Source organism: Pseudorasbora parva, chromosome 15 (genome assembly GCF_024679245.1).
Source record: "Pseudorasbora parva isolate DD20220531a chromosome 15, ASM2467924v1, whole genome shotgun sequence".
NCBI lineage: Eukaryota > Metazoa > Chordata > Actinopteri > Cypriniformes > Gobionidae > Pseudorasbora > Pseudorasbora parva.
Genome location: NC_090186.1, coordinates 32,753,634 through 32,775,513, shown reverse-complemented (window position 1 = coordinate 32,775,513; position 21,880 = coordinate 32,753,634). Strand labels below are relative to the sequence as shown.

At 38.3% G+C, this 21,880-nt stretch overlaps 1 protein-coding gene across 1 annotated transcript in view; it reads left to right on the top strand.

Annotated features, from left to right (window-relative positions):
- Positions 1–13,390, top strand: part of LOC137041043 (adhesion G protein-coupled receptor E2-like) — a 105,351-nt gene extending 91,961 nt beyond the window's left edge. Inside the window, exon 9 of the mRNA XM_067416968.1 lies at positions 13,263–13,390. Within this exon, the coding sequence (XP_067273069.1) occupies positions 13,263–13,390 (128 nt within the window). The remainder of the gene's footprint in view (positions 1–13,262) is intronic.
- The last annotated feature ends 8,490 nt before the right edge of the window (positions 13,391–21,880 follow it).

Below are 21,880 nucleotides of genomic sequence, written 5' to 3'. Positions count from 1 at the left end.
ACAATCAGCCTCAATAACACATGTAGAGGTACAGTTAATATTCAGATTTGTTTACTCTAACCTTTAATTATTAGCTAGAGTTTATCCTTGTGATTTTTTACTTTGGATAACATTTTTGTAAATAAATCAATCTGTTGTAAAGATGCCAAAGAATGAGTGATCCAAACTGTTATTTTCCTCTGAACTTCCTTTTACTAAAGATGTGGATGAATGTGTCGAGAGATCAGAGGTCTGTGGTCCAAACTCAATCTGCAACAACACTTTTGGGAGTTACAATTGCTCGTGCAAGATTGGATATAATGTAACAGACCCAAACCTCCCTATAAACAGCAATAACACATGCAAAGGTATGATTTATGGAAAAAGCTCGTAGTATACATGTGATAAAGAACAGTATTTGGAAATGGATACAGTAATTATTTTTCTGTTAGTTGTGTTCGTGTTTTTTTTTTTTTTTTTTTTTTTTTTTTTTTTCAAATCCACTGTTAAAAGTAACATCTGAAATTATGCTTTGAATACATACAAATTGGTGATGTTAGTCAAAAATCTAAGAATTCCCCACACTCCCTCAATAATTTGTCATTGTAGTGCAAGTGTTACCATACAGGAGGTATGAAAGTGTTTTTGGACATTTTCTTTAAACAATTTGACAAAATGTAGATGCATTTTTAAAATCTTAGTTTTCTGGGGGGGGGGTTGTGTTTAAAAAATGTTGATAATGTCCTTTGTTGGTTCTTATTCTTCTAGTATACACTCACATAAAGGATTATTAGGAACACCTGTTCAATTTCTCATTAATGCAATTATCTAATAAACCAATCACATGGCAGTTGCTTCAATGCATTTAGGGGTGTGGTCCTGGTCAAGACAATCTCCTGAACTCCAAACTGAATGTCAGAATGGGAAAGAAAGGTGATTTAAGCAATTTTGAGCATGGCATGGTTGTTGGTGCCAGACCGGCCGGTCTGAGTATTTCACAATCTGCTCAGTTACTGGGATTTTCATGCACAAATATTTCTAGGATTTACAAAGAATGGTGTGAAAAGGGAAAAACATCCAGTATGCAGCAGTCCTGTGGGCTAAAATGCCTTGTTGATGCTAGAGGTCAGAGGAGAATGGGCTGACTGATTCAAACTGCAAGAAGAGCAACTTTGACTGAAATAACCACTCATTACAACCGAGGTATGCAGCAAAGCATATGTGAAACCACAACACACAACCTCGAGGCGGAAGGGATACAACAGCAGAAGACCCCACTAGGTACCACTCATCTCTGCTACAAATAGGTAAAGAGGCTACAATTGGCACGAGCTCAGCAAAATTGGACAGTTGAAGACTATAAAAATGTGGCCTGGTCTGATAAGTCTCGATTTCTGTTGAGACATTCAGATGGTAGAGTCAGAATTTGGCATAACAGAATGAGAACATGGATCCATCATGCCTTGTTACCACTGTGCAGGCTGGTGGTGGTGGTGTAATGGTGTGGGGGATGTTTTCTTGGCACACTTTAGGCCCCTTAGTGCCATTTGGGCATTGTTTAAATGCCACGGCCTACCTGAGCATTGTTTCTGACCATGTCCAACCCTTTATGAGCACCATGTAGCCATCCTCTGATGGCTACTTCCAGCAGGATAATGCACCATGTCAAAAACCTTTAATCATTTCAAATTGGTTTCTTGAACACGAGAATGAGTTTACTGTACTAAAATGGCCCCCACAGTCACCAGATCTCAAGCCAATAGTGCATCTTTGGGATGTGGTGGAACAGGAGCTTCATGCCCTGGATGTGTATTCCACAAATCTCCATCAACTGCAAGATGCTATCCTATCAATACGGGCCAACATTTCTAAAGAATGCTGTCAATACCTTGTTGAATCAATGCCACGTAGAATAAAGGCAGTTCTGAAGGCGGAAGGGGGTCAAACACGGTATTAGTAGGGTGTTCCTAATAATCCTTTAGGTGAGTGTAGATGTTGATGTTGTTAGACACAAGATGTCTATCAAGTTCTCCAGTGTTGATATTTGTATGTACATTACATTTGCTTCCCCCGTAGATATAGATGAATGTCGGTTTGGTCCATCTGTATGTGGTCCACATTCCAACTGCACAAATGAAATACCAAGTTACAATTGCTCATGTTTGGATGGATTCACTGCAACAAACTCAAATCTTACCATCAGCATCAATAACACATGTAGAGGTACAGTTCATATCTGTTTATTCTAACCTTACATAATTATCTACAGTTTTTGTCCTTATCATTTTTACTTTGAATTTTGTAAATTAAGCATTCTATTGTAAAAATGGCAAGAAATAAGATTAAACTGACCCAAACTGTTAATTTTCCCTAAACTTCCCTTTACTAAAGATGTGGATGAATGTGTTGAGAGATCAAACGTCTGTGGTCCAAACTCAATCTGCAACAACACTGTTGGGAGTTACAATTGCTCGTGCAAGAGTGGATATAATGTAACAGACCCAAACCTCCCTATAAACAGCAATAACACATGCAATGGTATGATTTATAAAGAAAAAAAAAACTCTTATTCCAAATTCATTACAAAGATTCTGAGTACTGTGAGTGGAAAAATAATGTTTGTTAGTTTGTTACTGTTGCACATGCTAACGCAGCTGTTCAAAATCTTTATTTTCTGGTCTTTTGTGTTTAAAGATGATAATATTATACTTTCTCCATCCATATTCTTCTTATATGCCTATAGTTATGTTAGTGTATTACTTGGTGAGATGCCACTTGTTTTTCATATTTTATGCCTTTATATGTGTATGTATTAAAACAAATGACAATTATTTTTCCACTCTAGATACAGATGAATGTCGTTTCAGTCCTTCTATATGTGGTCCAAATTCCAACTGCACAAATGAAATAGGAAGTTACAATTGCTCATGTTTGGATGGATTCACTGCAACAAACTCAAATCTCACAATCAGCCTCAATAACACATGTAGAGGTACAGTTAATATTCAGATTTGTTTACTCTAACCTTTAATTATTAGCTAGAGTTTATCCTTGTGATTTTTTACTTTGGATAACATTTTTGTAAATAAATCAATCTGTTGTAAAGATGCCAAAGAATGAGTGATCCAAACTGTTATTTTCCTCTGAACTTCCTTTTACTAAAGATGTGGATGAATGTGTCGAGAGATCAGAGGTCTGTGGTCCAAACTCAATCTGCAACAACACTTTTGGGAGTTACAATTGCTCGTGCAAGATTGGATATAATGTAACAGACCCAAACCTCCCTATAAACAGCAATAACACATGCAAAGGTATGATTTATGGAAAAAGCTCGTAGTATACATGTGATAAAGAACAGTATTTGGAAATGGATACAGTAATTATTTTTCTGTTAGTTGTGTTGGTTTTTTTTTTTTTTTTTTTTTTTTTTTTTTTTTTTCAAATCCACTGTTAAAAGTAACATCTGAAATTATGCTTTGAATACATACAAATTGGTGATGTTAGTCAAAAATCTAAGAATTCCCCACACTCCCTCAATAATTTGTCATTGTAGTGCAAGTGTTACCATACAGGAGGTATGAAAGTGTTTTTGGACATTTTCTTTAAACAATTTGACAAAATGTAGATGCATTTTTAAAATCTTAGTTTTCTGGGGGGGGGGGTTGTGTTTAAAAAATGTTGATAATGTCCTTTGTTGGTTCTTATTCTTCTAGTATACACTCACATAAAGGATTATTAGGAACACCTGTTCAATTTCTCATTAATGCAATTATCTAATAAACCAATCACATGGCAGTTGCTTCAATGCATTTAGGGGTGTGGTCCTGGTCAAGACAATCTCCTGAACTCCAAACTGAATGTCAGAATGGGAAAGAAAGGTGATTTAAGCAATTTTGAGCATGGCATGGTTGTTGGTGCCAGACCGGCCGGTCTGAGTATTTCACAATCTGCTCAGTTACTGGGATTTTCATGCACAAATATTTCTAGGATTTACAAAGAATGGTGTGAAAAGGGAAAAACATCCAGTATGCAGCAGTCCTGTGGGCTAAAATGCCTTGTTGATGCTAGAGGTCAGAGGAGAATGGGCTGACTGATTCAAACTGCAAGAAGAGCAACTTTGACTGAAATAACCACTCATTACAACCGAGGTATGCAGCAAAGCATATGTGAAACCACAACACACAACCTCGAGGCGGAAGGGATACAACAGCAGAAGACCCCACTAGGTACCACTCATCTCTGCTACAAATAGGTAAAGAGGCTACAATTGGCACGAGCTCAGCAAAATTGGACAGTTGAAGACTATAAAAATGTGGCCTGGTCTGATAAGTCTCGATTTCTGTTGAGACATTCAGATGGTAGAGTCAGAATTTGGCATAACAGAATGAGAACATGGATCCATCATGCCTTGTTACCACTGTGCAGGCTGGTGGTGGTGGTGTAATGGTGTGGGGGATGTTTTCTTGGCACACTTTAGGCCCCTTAGTGCCATTTGGGCATTGTTTAAATGCCACGGCCTACCTGAGCATTGTTTCTGACCATGTCCAACCCTTTATGAGCACCATGTAGCCATCCTCTGATGGCTACTTCCAGCAGGATAATGCACCATGTCAAAAACCTTTAATCATTTCAAATTGGTTTCTTGAACACGAGAATGAGTTTACTGTACTAAAATGGCCCCCACAGTCACCAGATCTCAAGCCAATAGTGCATCTTTGGGATGTGGTGGAACAGGAGCTTCGTGCCCTGGATGTGTATTCCACAAATCTCCATCAACTGCAAGATGCTATCCTATCAATACGGGCCAACATTTCTAAAGAATGCTGTCAATACCTTGTTGAATCAATGCCACGTAGAATAAAGGCAGTTCTGAAGGCGGAAGGGGGTCAAACACGGTATTAGTAGGGTGTTCCTAATAATCCTTTAGGTGAGTGTAGATGTTGATGTTGTTAGACACAAGATGTCTATCAAGTTCTCCAGTGTTGATATTTGTATGTACATTACATTTGCTTCCCCCGTAGATATAGATGAATGTCGGTTTGGTCCATCTGTATGTGGTCCACATTCCAACTGCACAAATGAAATACCAAGTTACAATTGCTCATGTTTGGATGGATTCACTGCAACAAACTCAAATCTTACCATCAGCATCAATAACACATGTAGAGGTACAGTTCATATCTGTTTATTCTAACCTTACATAATTATCTACAGTTTTTGTCCTTATCATTTTTACTTTGAATTTTGTAAATTAAGCATTCTATTGTAAAAATGGCAAGAAATAAGATTAAACTGACCCAAACTGTTAATTTTCCCTAAACTTCCCTTTACTAAAGATGTGGATGAATGTGTTGAGAGATCAAACGTCTGTGGTCCAAACTCAATCTGCAACAACACTGTTGGGAGTTACAATTGCTCGTGCAAGAGTGGATATAATGTAACAGACCCAAACCTCCCTATAAACAGCAATAACACATGCAATGGTATGATTTATAAAGAAAAAAAAAACTCTTATTCCAAATTCATTACAAAGATTCTGAGTACTGTGAGTGGAAAAATAATGTTTGTTAGTTTGTTACTGTTGCACATGCTAACGCAGCTGTTCAAAATCTTTATTTTCTGGTCTTTTGTGTTTAAAGATGATAATATTATACTTTCTCCATCCATATTCTTCTTATATGCCTATAGTTATGTTAGTGTATTACTTGGTGAGATGCCACTTGTTTTTCATATTTTATGCCTTTATATGTGTATGTATTAAAACAAATGACAATTATTTTTCCACTCTAGATACAGATGAATGTCGTTTCAGTCCTTCTATATGTGGTCCAAATTCCAACTGCACAAATGAAATAGGAAGTTACAATTGCTCATGTTTGGATGGATTCACTGCAACAAACTCAAATCTCACAATCAGCCTCAATAACACATGTAGAGGTACAGTTAATATTCAGATTTGTTTACTCTAACCTTTAATTATTAGCTAGAGTTTATCCTTGTGATTTTTTACTTTGGATAACATTTTTGTAAATAAATCAATCTGTTGTAAAGATGCCAAAGAATGAGTGATCCAAACTGTTATTTTCCTCTGAACTTCCTTTTACTAAAGATGTGGATGAATGTGTCGAGAGATCAGAGGTCTGTGGTCCAAACTCAATCTGCAACAACACTTTTGGGAGTTACAATTGCTCGTGCAAGATTGGATATAATGTAACAGACCCAAACCTCCCTATAAACAGCAATAACACATGCAAAGGTATGATTTATGGAAAAAGCTCGTAGTATACATGTGATAAAGAACAGTATTTGGAAATGGATACAGTAATTATTTTTCTGTTAGTTGTGTTGGTTTTTTTTTTTTTTTTTTTTTTTTTTTTTTTTTCAAATCCACTGTTAAAAGTAACATCTGAAATTATGCTTTGAATACATACAAATTGGTGATGTTAGTCAAAAATCTAAGAATTCCCCACACTCCCTCAATAATTTGTCATTGTAGTGCAAGTGTTACCATACAGGAGGTATGAAAGTGTTTTTGGACATTTTCTTTAAACAATTTGACAAAATGTAGATGCATTTTTAAAATCTTAGTTTTCTGGGGGGGGGGTTGTGTTTAAAAAATGTTGATAATGTCCTTTGTTGGTTCTTATTCTTCTAGTATACACTCACATAAAGGATTATTAGGAACACCTGTTCAATTTCTCATTAATGCAATTATCTAATAAACCAATCACATGGCAGTTGCTTCAATGCATTTAGGGGTGTGGTCCTGGTCAAGACAATCTCCTGAACTCCAAACTGAATGTCAGAATGGGAAAGAAAGGTGATTTAAGCAATTTTGAGCATGGCATGGTTGTTGGTGCCAGACCGGCCGGTCTGAGTATTTCACAATCTGCTCAGTTACTGGGATTTTCATGCACAACTATTTCTAGGATTTACAAAGAATGGTGTGAAAAGGGAAAAACATCCAGTATGCAGCAGTCCTGTGGGCTAAAATGCCTTGTTGATGCTAGAGGTCAGAGGAGAATGGGCTGACTGATTCAAACTGCAAGAAGAGCAACTTTGACTGAAATAACCACTCATTACAACCGAGGTATGCAGCAAAGCATATGTGAAACCACAACACACAACCTCGAGGCGGAAGGGATACAACAGCAGAAGACCCCACTAGGTACCACTCATCTCTGCTACAAATAGGTAAAGAGGCTACAATTGGCACGAGCTCAGCAAAATTGGACAGTTGAAGACTATAAAAATGTGGCCTGGTCTGATAAGTCTCGATTTCTGTTGAGACATTCAGATGGTAGAGTCAGAATTTGGCATAACAGAATGAGAACATGGATCCATCATGCCTTGTTACCACTGTGCAGGCTGGTGGTGGTGGTGTAATGGTGTGGGGGATGTTTTCTTGGCACACTTTAGGCCCCTTAGTGCCATTTGGGCATTGTTTAAATGCCACGGCCTACCTGAGCATTGTTTCTGACCATGTCCAACCCTTTATGAGCACCATGTAGCCATCCTCTGATGGCTACTTCCAGCAGGATAATGCACCATGTCAAAAACCTTTAATCATTTCAAATTGGTTTCTTGAACACGAGAATGAGTTTACTGTACTAAAATGGCCCCCACAGTCACCAGATCTCAAGCCAATAGTGCATCTTTGGGATGTGGTGGAACAGGAGCTTCGTGCCCTGGATGTGTATTCCACAAATCTCCATCAACTGCAAGATGCTATCCTATCAATATGGGCCAACATTTCCAAAGAATGCTGTCAATACCTTGTTGAATCAATGCCACGTAGAATAAAGGCAGTTCTGAAGGCGGAAGGGGGTCAAACACGGTATTAGTAGGGTGTTCCTAATAATCCTTTAGGTGAGTGTAGATGTTGATGTTGTTAGACACAAGATGTCTATCCAGTTCTCCTGTGTTGATATTTGTATGTACATTACATTTGCTTCCCCCGTAGATATAGATGAATGTCGGTTTGGTCCATCTGTATGTGGTCCACAATCCAACTGCACAAATGAAATACCAAGTTACAATTGCTCATGTTTGGATGGATTCACTGCAACAAACTCAAATCTTACCATCAGCATCAATAACACATGTAGAGGTACAGTTCATATCTGTTTATTCTAACCTTACATAATTATCTACAGTTTTTGTCCTTATCATTTTTACTTTGAATTTTGTAAATTAAGCATTCTATTGTAAAAATGGCAAGAAATAAGATTAAACTGACCCAAACTGTTAATTTTCCCTAAACTTCCCTTTACTAAAGATGTGGATGAATGTGTTGAGAGATCAAACGTCTGTGGTCCAAACTCAATCTGCAACAACACTGTTGGGAGTTACAATTGCTCGTGCAAGAGTGGATATAATGTAACAGACCCAAACCTCCCTATAAACAGCAATAACACATGCAATGGTATGATTTATAGAAAAAAAAACTCTTATTCCAAATTCATTACAAAGATTCTGTGTACTGTGAGTGGAAAAATAATGTTTGTTAGTTTGTTACTGTTGCACATGCTAACGCAGCTGTTCAAAATCTTTATTTTCTGGTCTTTTGTGTTTAAAGATGATAATATTATACTTTCTCCATCCATATTCTTCTTATATGCCTATAGTTATGTTAGTGTATTACTTGGTGAGATGCCACTTGTTTTTCATATTTTATGCCTTTATATGTGTATGTATTAAAACAAATGACAATTATTTTTCCACTCTAGATACAGATGAATGTCGTTTCAGTCCTTCTATATGTGGTCCAAATTCCAACTGCACAAATGAAATCGGAAGTTACAATTGCTCATGTTTGGATGGATTCACTGCAACAAACTCAAATCTCACAATCAGCCTCAATAACACATGTAGAGGTACAGTTAATATTCAGATTTGTTTACTCTAACCTTTAATTATTAGCTAGAGTTTATCCTTGTGATTTTTTACTTTGGATAACATTTTTGTAAATAAATCAATCTGTTGTAAAGATGCCAAAGAATGAGTGATCCAAACTGTTATTTTCCTCTGAACTTCCTTTTACTAAAGATGTGGATGAATGTGTCGAGAGATCAGAGGTCTGTGGTCCAAACTCAATCTGCAACAACACTTTTGGGAGTTACAATTGCTCGTGCAAGATTGGATATAATGTAACAGACCCAAACCTCCCTATAAACAGCAATAACACATGCAAAGGTATGATTTATGGAAAAAGCTCGTAGTATACATGTGATAAAGAACAGTATTTGGAAATGGATACAGTAATTATTTTTCTGTTAGTTGTGTTCGTTTTTTTTTTTTTTTTTTTTCAAATCCACTGTTAAAAGTAACATCTGAAATTATGCTTTGAATACATACAAATTGGTGATGTTAGTCAAAAATCTAAGAATTCCCCACACTCCCTCAATAATTTGTCATTGTAGTGCAAGTGTTACCATACAGGAGGTATGAAAGTGTTTTTGGACATTTTCTTTAAACAATTTGACAAAATGTAGATGCATTTTTAAAATCTTAGTTTTCTGGGGGGGGGTTTGTGTTTAAAAAATGTTGATAATGTCCTTTGTTGGTTCTTATTCTTCTAGTATACACTCACATAAAGGATTATTAGGAACACCTGTTCAATTTCTCATTAATGCAATTATCTAATAAACCAATCACATGGCAGTTGCTTCAATGCATTTAGGGGTGTGGTCCTGGTCAAGACAATCTCCTGAACTCCAAACTGAATGTCAGAATGGGAAAGAAAGGTGATTTAAGCAATTTTGAGCATGGCATGGTTGTTGGTGCCAGACCGGCCGGTCTGAGTATTTCACAATCTGCTCAGTTACTGGGATTTTCATGCACAACTATTTCTAGGATTTACAAAGAATGGTGTGAAAAGGGAAAAACATCCAGTATGCAGCAGTCCTGTGGGCTAAAATGCCTTGTTGATGCTAGAGGTCAGAGGAGAATGGGCTGACTGATTCAAACTGCAAGAAGAGCAACTTTGACTGAAATAACCACTCATTACAACCGAGGTATGCAGCAAAGCATATGTGAAACCACAACACACAACCTCGAGGCGGAAGGGATACAACAGCAGAAGACCCCACTAGGTACCACTCATCTCTGCTACAAATAGGTAAAGAGGCTACAATTGGCACGAGCTCAGCAAAATTGGACAGTTGAAGACTATAAAAATGTGGCCTGGTCTGATAAGTCTCGATTTCTGTTGAGACATTCAGATGGTAGAGTCAGAATTTGGCATAACAGAATGAGAACATGGATCCATCATGCCTTGTTACCACTGTGCAGGCTGGTGGTGGTGGTGTAATGGTGTGGGGGATGTTTTCTTGGCACACTTTAGGCCCCTTTGTGCCATTTGGGCATTGTTTAAATGCCACGGCCTACCTGAGCATTGTTTCTGACCATGTCCAACCCTTTATGAGCACCATGTAGCCATCCTCTGATGGCTACTTCCAGCAGGATAATGCACCATGTCAAAAACCTTTAATCATTTCAAATTGGTTTCTTGAACACGAGAATGAGTTTACTGTACTAAAATGGCCCCCACAGTCACCAGATCTCAAGCCAATAGTGCATCTTTGGGATGTGGTGGAACAGGAGCTTCGTGCCCTGGATGTGTATTCCACAAATCTCCATCAACTGCAAGATGCTATCCTATCAATACGGGCCAACATTTCCAAAGAATGCTGTCAATACCTTGTTGAATCAATGCCACGTAGAATAAAGGCAGTTCTGAAGGCGGAAGGGGGTCAAACACGGTATTAGTAGGGTGTTCCTAATAATCCTTTAGGTGAGTGTAGATGTTGATGTTGTTAGACACAAGATGTCTATCCAGTTCTCCTGTGTTGATATTTGTATGTACATTACATTTGCTTCCCCCGTAGATATAGATGAATGTCGGTTTGGTCCATCTGTATGTGGTCCACATTCCAACTGCACAAATGAAATACCAAGTTACAATTGCTCATGTTTGGATGGATTCACTGCAACAAACTCAAATCTTACCATCAGCATCAATAACACATGTAGAGGTACAGTTCATATCTGTTTATTCTAACCTTACATAATTATCTACAGTTTTTGTCCTTATCATTTTTACTTTGAATTTTGTAAATTAAGCATTCTATTGTAAAAATGGCAAGAAATAAGATTAAACTGACCCAAACTGTTAATTTTCCCTAAACTTCCCTTTACTAAAGATGTGGATGAATGTGTTGAGAGATCAAACGTCTGTGGTCCAAACTCAATCTGCAACAACACTGTTGGGAGTTACAATTGCTCGTGCAAGAGTGGATATAATGTAACAGACCCAAACCTCCCTATAAACAGCAATAACACATGCAATGGTATGATTTATAGAAAAAAAAACTCTTATTCCAAATTCATTACAAAGATTCTGTGTACTGTGAGTGGAAAAATATTGTTTGTTAGTTTGTTACTGTTGCACATGCTAACGCAGCTGTTCAAAATCTTTATTTTCTGGTCTTTTGTGTTTAAAGATGATAATATTATACTTTCTCCATCCATATTCTTCTTATATGCCTATAGTTATGTTAGTGTATTACTTGGTGAGATGCCACTTGTTTTTCATATTTTATGCCTTTATATGTGTATGTATTAAAACAAATGACAATTATTTTTCCACTCTAGATACAGATGAATGTCGTTTCAGTCCTTCTATATGTGGTCCAAATTCCAACTGCACAAATGAAATCGGAAGTTACAATTGCTCATGTTTGGATGGATTCACTGCAACAAACTCAAATCTCACAATCAGCCTCAATAACACATGTAGAGGTACAGTTAATATTCAGATTTGTTTACTCTAACCTTTAATTATTAGCTAGAGTTTATCCTTGTGATTTTTTACTTTGGATAACATTTTTGTAAATAAATCAATCTGTTGTAAAGATGCCAAAGAATGAGTGATCCAAACTGTTATTTTCCTCTGAACTTCCTTTTACTAAAGATGTGGATGAATGTGTCGAGAGATCAGAGGTCTGTGGTCCAAACTCAATCTGCAACAACACTTTTGGGAGTTACAATTGCTCGTGCAAGATTGGATATAATGTAACAGACCCAAACCTCCCTATAAACAGCAATAACACATGCAAAGGTATGATTTATGGAAAAAGCTCGTAGTATACATGTGATAAAGAACAGTATTTGGAAATGGATACAGTAATTATTTTTCTGTTAGTTGTGTTCGTTTTTTTTTTTTTTTTTTTCAAATCCACTGTTAAAAGTAACATCTGAAATTATGCTTTGAATACATACAAATTGGTGATGTTAGTCAAAAATCTAAGAATTCCCCACACTCCCTCAATAATTTGTCATTGTAGTGCAAGTGTTACCATACAGGAGGTATGAAAGTGTTTTTGGACATTTTCTTTAAACAATTTGACAAAATGTAGATGCATTTTTAAAATCTTAGTTTTCTGGGGGGGGGTTTGTGTTTAAAAAATGTTGATAATGTCCTTTGTTGGTTCTTATTCTTCTAGTATACACTCACATAAAGGATTATTAGGAACACCTGTTCAATTTCTCATTAATGCAATTATCTAATAAACCAATCACATGGCAGTTGCTTCAATGCATTTAGGGGTGTGGTCCTGGTCAAGACAATCTCCTGAACTCCAAACTGAATGTCAGAATGGGAAAGAAAGGTGATTTAAGCAATTTTGAGCATGGCATGGTTGTTGGTGCCAGACCGGCCGGTCTGAGTATTTCACAATCTGCTCAGTTACTGGGATTTTCATGCACAACTATTTCTAGGATTTACAAAGAATGGTGTGAAAAGGGAAAAACTTTTCACTCAACCGACCTGACTTGGTCGGTTGAGTGATGGCGCCGCTGTGTATGGCTTGCCGTCCTCTTCTGTTGAGTTTATCGTTGTTTATTTTATCCATATTATTTGCAATTCAAAATGTGTCGTCGCTGCTGGTTTATGATCGCCTGACACTGTTAAAGATCCGGGACTCCGTGAACAATTTGCCCGTTCACGGCGTCAATGAATCAAAGTCGCCGCCACCTCTCCTAGCATCTATCCCGGCCTATCTACGGTGGTCTATCTTTCCGTTACCACGGAATAAACGCTACAAGAGACGCGGAAAGAGAGGAGGAGTCCTCGTTTACTTCAAAGCTTACCTGGCTTCCTCCGGTGAACATGATCCTCGCCGTTCACGGAACAGATTACCATCGAATCACGGCATGTTTTACTACTGCCGCTCTCTGGATTACTCCCACCGCTGGCTCACGTCTGCTATCCCCGATGTCAGCGGCTCGCTTCCGCGTTGCCGGCCTGTCAGGCTTCAGAGACGGGGCTGTGTGCTGGAGCACCTCCGCCCGCTCAACCGCGCTGCGCTGCAGTCTGAGAGCTGCACAGCAGTACGTTTGGCTCTCCTAAACACCCGATCACTCACAAATAAGACTTTTATCCTGAACGACTTCATCTCCACAAACGATCTGGATTTTCTTCTGCTGACTGAGACCTGGCTGAAACCAGGTGACAACAGTGCTTTCACTGAGCTCCTCCCTCCTGGCTATTTCTTCCTCAGCACACCGCGAGCATCTGGCCGCGGTGGTGGTCTGGCCTCTGTTTTCAAGCACACATATAACTGTCGCATAATTCCATCAAATAACTTCAGTAGTTTTGAGCTGCAACTATTTCTTATTGAGTTAGGGTCTCCTGTTCTATGTGCAGTTGTCTATCGTCCACCACAATTTAATAAGGCTTTTATTCAAGAATTTTCTGAGCTCCTAGCTGAGCTCATGCCGAATTATGACGATCTATTGATTTGTGGTGATTTTAACATTCATGTCTGCTGCCCATCTAACCCAATGGCAAGGGAGTTTCTAAGCCTTCTTGACTCTTTTAATTTAATACAATCAGTTAATGGTCCCACACATCACTTAGGACACACTCTTGACCTCATTATCTCCCATGGTCTCCCTGTGTCCCTCAGTAGGATATGCCATACTTCCATCTCAGACCACTTTCCTATTTTATTTGATTTTGTAACCCCTCTCAGAACCAGGTCTATTACTCCTGCCTGTCGCCGCCGTGTCATTACTCCATCCACGGCTGGGCAATTTACAGCTGCTTTCATGAACACTAGCTTATATACCCAGGTTGATCAGGCCTCTCCGCTATGTCCGGATGACCTGATTTCCATTTTTTATTCTTCCTGTTCAGAGATTTTGGATTCTATTGCACCTTTTAGGCGTAAACCCGCCAGCACTGCACCGGAACCCTGGCTAAATGACACCACCCGCACCTTTAGGCGCTGCTGCAGACAGGCCGAACGCAGGTGGAGGAAAGATAGATTGCATGTGTCACTGGATATACTAAAAGACAGTTTGGCAAGCTACCAAAAGGCTGTTAAAGAGGCCAAACGCCAATATCTGTCGAACATTATTTCCACCAGCTGCAATCGTCCAAGGACTTTATTTAACACAATACAGTCTGTTATTAATCCACCTTGCAATGTCTTGAGCAAGGTGTCAGAATCCATCTGTGAAAACTTTTTGAATTATTTTGTCGAGAAAGTATCCTCTGTTAGGCAGAATATGAACAGTACTTTTTACACCAATGCTGTCCCTCCTGTTGTCTCACCTGCAGTGTTTGAACGATTTGAACCGGTGTCTTTATCACGCCTTTCTGAGGTGGTACAGGGGTTGTCACCCACCAACTGCCCCCTCGATATTGTTCCAACCAAGGTGCTCAAACAGGTCTTTGATACTGTTGGACCGTGCGTCCTCTCGCTCATTAACAGCTGCCTCAACTCAGGGACTGTCCCAACTGTCTTCAAGCACGCAGTGGTCAGACCACTTTTAAAAAAACCCAACCTGGATCCCGACATTTTGTCTAATTTTAGACCTGTCTCACATTTACCATTTTTATCAAAGGTCCTAGAAAAAGTTGTGCTATCACAGTTACAGCCTTTTTTAGAAAATAACTCAATTTTAGAAAAGTTTCAGTCTGGTTTTAGGTCACGACATAGCACTGAGTCTGCGCTGCTGAAAGTCCACAACGACATCCTTCTATCCCTTGATGCTAAAAGATCTGTGCTGTTGGTGATGCTGGATCTAACAGCAGCTTTCGACACTGTGGACCATTCAGTACTTATCGCCCGCCTTGCTCAACAGGTCGGCCTCACGGGTTCAGTCCTGCAGTGGTTTCGCTCCTACTTGAACAACAGGAGCTTTTCAGTTATGATCAATGAATTTTCGTCATCCACTGCTCCTCTGTCCTCTGGAGTGCCACAAGGATCCATTCTTGGCCCTGTTCTATTTTCACTGTACATGTTGCCTCTTGGTTCCATTATTGCCAAGCACAATCTGTCTTTCCACCTATATGCAGACGACCTCCAGGTCTATATGCCTGTGCTTCCAAATGATGGTTCAGCTCTAGACTCCTTGCATAGTTGCCTATCTGAGATTAAACTATGGCTTTCACGAAACTTTCTTCATCTGAATGAGAGTAAAACGGAATACATTATTTTTGGTTCCCCTATTTTACACCACGATTTATCATCAAGCACAACCCCTCAAGTTAGTGAGGCAATAAAGAATCTGGGGGTGATCTTTGACAGAGATCTGAATTTTAACAAACAAATTAACTCTGTAGTAAAAGCAAGCTTTTTCCAGCTGCGACTTTTAGCCAAAGTAAAGCCTTTTCTGTGCCGCAGTGATCTGGAAAAGGCAATTCATGCTTTTATCAGCTCACGCATTGATTACTGTAACGCACTCTACATTGGCATCACACAGTCTTCACTCCGTCGTCTCCAACTGGTACAGAATGCAGCTGCTCGTCTTCTAACCGGTACATCTAGACACAGCCATATTAGTCCAGTTCTCTGTTCTCTCCACTGGCTCCCGGTTAGGTACCGTGTTGATTTTAAAATTTTAATGTTTGCCTTTAAAGCTCTTAATGGCCTTGCGCCACCTTATTTATCAGAGATTTTAAGTGTCCACCGTCCAAACAGAGCCCTCCGGTCGGCTGACCAGATGAGGCTAGTTGTTCCGAGGTCCCGGTGCAAGCAGTGGGGCGATCGTTCATTTGCTTTTGCTGCTCCTAAACTTTGGAACACTCTACCAGTAGACCTGCGTGTTCTTACAGACCTGGCCCTATTCAAGTCCAGGTTAAAAACGCATTTATTTAAACTGGCTTTTAACACACAGTAGCACTGTGGCACTTTGAATTTTATTTTTGAATTTTATTTTTGTATTTTGTGTAACTGTTCCTTTGGTTATTGCTTCATGTATTAATATATTATTTATTGTAGATATTTTTCTGTTCTAAATGTAAAGCACCTTGGTCCTCCTTTTGGTTGTTGGAAGGTGCTATACAAATAAAGTTTGATTGATTGATTGATTGAAAAACATCCAGTATGCAGCAGTCCTGTGGGCTAAAATGCCTTGTTGATGCTAGAGGTCAGAGGAGAATGGGCTGACTGATTCAAACTGCAAGAAGAGCAACTTTGACTGAAATAACCACTCATTACAACCGAGGTATGCAGCAAAGCATATGTGAAACAACAACACACAACCTCGAGGCGGAAGGGATACAACAGCAGAAGACCCCACTAGGTACCACTCATCTCTGCTACAAATAGGTAAAGAGGCTACAATTGGCACGAGCTCAGCAAAATTGGACAGTTGAAGACTATAAAAATGTGGCCTGGTCTGATAAGTCTCGATTTCTGTTGAGACATTCAGATGGTAGAGTCAGAATTTGGCATAACAGAATGAGAACATGGATCCATCATGCCTTGTTACCACTGTGCAGGCTGGTGGTGGTGGTGTAATGGTGTGGGGGATGTTTTCTTGGCACACTTTAGGCCCCTTTGTGCCATTTGGGCATTGTTTAAATGCCACGGCCTACCTGAGCATTGTTTCTGACCATGTCCAACCCTTTATGAGCACCATGTAGCCATCCTCTGATGGCTACTTCCAGCAGGATAATGCACCATGTCAAAAACCTTTAATCATTTCAAATTGGTTTCTTGAACACGAGAATGAGTTTACTGTACTAAAATGGCCCCCACAGTCACCAGATCTCAAGCCAATAGTGCATCTTTGGGATGTGGTGGAACAGGAGCTTCGTGCCCTGGATGTGTATTCCACAAATCTCCATCAACTGCAAGATGCTATCCTATCAATACGGGCCAACATTTCCAAAGAATGCTGTCAATACCTTGTTGAATCAATGCCACGTAGAATAAAGGCAGTTCTGAAGGCGGAAGGGGGTCAAACACGGTATTAGTAGGGTGTTCCTAATAATCCTTTAGGTGAGTGTAGATGTTGATGTTGTTAGACACAAGATGTCTATCCAGTTCTCCTGTGTTGATATTTGTATGTACATTACATTTGCTTCCCCCGTAGATATAGATGAATGTCGGTTTGGTCCATCTGTATGTGGTCCACATTCCAACTGCACAAATGAAATACCAAGTTACAATTGCTCATGTTTGGATGGATTCACTGCAACAAACTCAAATCTTACCATCAGCATCAATAACACATGTAGAGGTACAGTTCATATCTGTTTATTCTAACCTTACATAATTATCTACAGTTTTTGTCCTTATCATTTTTACTTTGAATTTTGTAAATTAAGCATTCTATTGTAAAAATGGCAAGAAATAAGATTAAACTGACCCAAACTGTTAATTTTCCCTAAACTTCCCTTTACTAAAGATGTGGATGAATGTGTTGAGAGATCAAACGTCTGTGGTCCAAACTCAATCTGCAACAACACTGTTGGGAGTTACAATTGCTCGTGCAAGAGTGGATATAATGTAACAGACCCAAACCTCCCTATAAACAGCAATAACACATGCAATGGTATGATTTATAGAAAAAAAAACTCTTATTCCAAATTCATTACAAAGATTCTGTGTACTGTGAGTGGAAAAATAATGTTTGTTAGTTTGTTACTGTTGCACATGCTAACGCAGCTGTTCAAAATCTTTATTTTCTGGTCTTTTGTGTTTAAAGATGATAATATTATACTTTCTCCATCCATATTCTTCTTATATGCCTATAGTTATGTTAGTGTATTACTTGGTGAGATGCCACTTGTTTTTCATATTTTATGCCTTTATATGTGTATGTATTAAAACAAATGACAATTATTTTTCCACTCTAGATACAGATGAATGTCGTTTCAGTCCTTCTATATGTGGTCCAAATTCCAACTGCACAAATGAAATCGGAAGTTACAATTGCTCATGTTTGGATGGATTCACTGCAACAAACTCAAATCTCACAATCAGCCTCAATAACACATGTAGAGGTACAGTTAATATTCAGATTTGTTTACTCTAACCTTTAATTATTAGCTAGAGTTTATCCTTGTGATTTTTTACTTTGGATAACATTTTTGTAAATAAATCAATCTGTTGTAAAGATGCCAAAGAATGAGTGATCCAAACTGTTATTTTCCTCTGAACTTCCTTTTACTAAAGATGTGGATGAATGTGTCGAGAGATCAGAGGTCTGTGGTCCAAACTCAATCTGCAACAACACTTTTGGGAGTTACAATTGCTCGTGCAAGATTGGATATAATGTAACAGACCCAAACCTCCCTATAAACAGCAATAACACATGCAAAGGTATGATTTATGGAAAAAGCTCATAGTATACATGTGATAAAGAACAGTATTTGGAAATGGATACAGTAATTATTTTTCTGTTAGTTGTGTTCGTTTTTTTTTTTTTTTTTTTTTTTTTTCAAATCTACTGTTAACTGTAACATCTGAAATTATGCTTTGAATACATACAAATTGGTGATGTTAGTCAAAAATCTAAGAATTCCCCACACTCCCTCAATAATTTGTCATTTTAGTGCAAGTGTTACCATACAGGAGGTATGAAAGTGTTTTTGGACATTTTCTTTAAACAATTTGACAAAATGTAGATGCATTTTTAAAATCTTAGTTTTCTGGGGGGGGGTTTGTGTTTAAAAAATGTTGATAATGTCCTTTGTTGGTTCTTATTCTTCTAGTATACACTCACATAAAGGATTATTAGGAACACCTGTTCAATTTCTCATTAATGCAATTATCTAATAAACCAATCACATGGCAGTTGCTTCAATGCATTTAGGGGTGTGGTCCTGGTCAAGACAATCTCCTGAACTCCAAACTGAATGTCAGAATGGGAAAGAAGGGTGATTTAAGCAATTTTGAGCATTGCATGGTTGTTGGTGCCAGACCGGCCGGTCTGAGTATTTCACAATCTGCTCAGTTACTGGGATTTTCATGCACAACTATTTCTAGGATTTACAAAGAATGGTGTGAAAAGGGAAAAACATCCAGTATGCAGCAGTCCTGTGGGCAAAAATGCCTTGTTGATGCTAGAGGTCAGAGGAGAATGGGCTGACTGATTCAAACTGCAAGAAGAGCAACTTTGACTGAAATAACCACTCATTACAACCGAGGTATGCAGTAAAGCATTTGTGAAGCCACAACACACAACCACGAGGCGGAAGGGATACAACAGCAGAAGACCCCACTAGGTACCACTCATCTCTGCTACAAATAGATAAAGAGGCTACAATTGGCACGAGCTCAGCAAAATTGGACAGTTGAAGACTATAAAAATGTGGCCTGGTCTGATAAGTCTCGATTTCTGTTGAGACATTCAGATGGTAGAGTCAGAATTTGGCATAACAGAATGAGAACATGGATCCATCATGCCTTGTTACCAATGTGCAGGCTGGTGGTGGTTGTGTAATGGTGTGAGGGATGTTTTCTTGGCACACTTTAGGCCCCTTAGTGCAATTTGGGCATTGTTTAAATGCCACGGCCTACCTGAGCATTGTTTCTGACCATGTCCAACCCTTTATGAGCACCATGTAGCCATCCTCTGATGGCTACTTCCAGCAGGATAATGCACCATGTCAAAAACCTTTAATCATTTCAAATTGGTTTCTTGAACACGAGAATGAGTTTACTGTACTAAAATGGCCCCCACAGTCACCAGATCTCAAGCCAATAGTGCATCTTTGGGATGTGGTGGAACAGGAGCTTCGTGCCCTGGATGTGTATTCCACAAATCTCCATCAACTGCAAGATGCTATCCTATCAATACGGGCCAACATTTCTAAAGAATGCTGTCAATACCTTGTTGAATCAATGCCACGTAGAATAAAGGCAGTTCTGAAGGCGGAAGGGGGTCAAACACGGTATTAGTAGGGTGTTCCTAATAATCCTTTAGGTGAGTGTAGATGTTGATGTTGTTAGACACAAGATGTCTATCCAGTTCTCCTGTGTTGATATTTGTATGTACATTACATTTGCTTCCCCCGTAGATATAGATGAATGTCGGTTTGGTCCATCTGTATGTGGTCCACATTCCAACTGCACAAATGAAATACCAAGTTACAATTGCTCATGTTTGGATGGATTCACTGCAACAAACTCAAATCTTACCATCAGCATCAATAACACATGTAGAGGTACAGTTCATATCTGTTTATTCTAACCTTACATAATTATCTACAGTTTTTGTCCTTATCATTTTTACTTTGAATTTTGTAAATTAAGCATTCTATTGTAAAAATGGCAAGAAATAAGATTAAACTGACCCAAACTGTTAATTTTCCCTAAACTTCCCTTTACTAAAGATGTGGATGAATGTGTTGAGAGATCAAACGTCTGTGGTCCAAACTCAATCTGCAACAACACTGTTGGGAGTTACAATTGCTCGTGCAAGAGTGGATATAATGTAACAGACCCAAACCTCCCTATAAACAGCAATAACACATGCAATGGTATGATTTATAGAAAAAAAAACTCTTATTCCAAATTCATTACAAAGATTCTGTGTACTGTGAGTGGAAAAATAATGTTTGTTAGTTTGTTACTGTTGCACATGCTAACGCAGCTGTTCAAAATCTTTATTTTCTGGTCTTTTGTGTTTAAAGATGATAATATTATACTTTCTCCATCCATATTCTTCTTATATGCCTATAGTTATGTTAGTGTATTACTTGGTGAGATGCCACTTGTTTTTCATATTTTATGCCTTTATATGTGTATGTATTAAAACAAATGACAATTATTTTTCCACTCTAGATACAGATGAATGTCGTTTCAGTCCTTCTATATGTGGTCCAAATTCCAACTGCACAAATGAAATCGGAAGTTACAATTGCTCATGTTTGGATGGATTCACTGCAACAAACTCAAATCTCACAATCAGCCTCAATAACACATGTAGAGGTACAGTTAATATTCAGATTTGTTTACTCTAACCTTTAATTATTAGCTAGAGTTTATCCTTGTGATTTTTTACTTTGGATAACATTTTTGTAAATAAATCAATCTGTTGTAAAGATGCCAAAGAATGAGTGATCCAAACTGTTATTTTCCTCTGAACTTCCTTTTACTAAAGATGTGGATGAATGTGTCGAGAGATCAGAGGTCTGTGGTCCAAACTCAATCTGCAACAACACTTTTGGGAGTTACAATTGCTCGTGCAAGATTGGATATAATGTAACAGACCCAAACCTCCCTATAAACAGCAATAACACATGCAAAGGTATGATTTATGGAAAAAGCTCATAGTATACATGTGATAAAGAACAGTATTTGGAAATGGATACAGTAATTATTTTTCTGTTAGTTGTGTTCGTTTTTTTTTTTTTTTTTTTTTTTTCAAATCTACTGTTAACAGTAACATCTGAAATTATGCTTTGAATACATACAAATTGGTGATGTTAGTCAAAAATCTAAGAATTCCCCACACTCCCTCAATAATTTGTCATTTTAGTGCAAGTGTTACCATACAGGAGGTATGAAAGTGTTTTTGGACATTTTCTTTAAACAATTTGACAAAATGTAGATGCATTTTTAAAATCTTAGTTTTCTGGGGGGGGGTTTGTGTT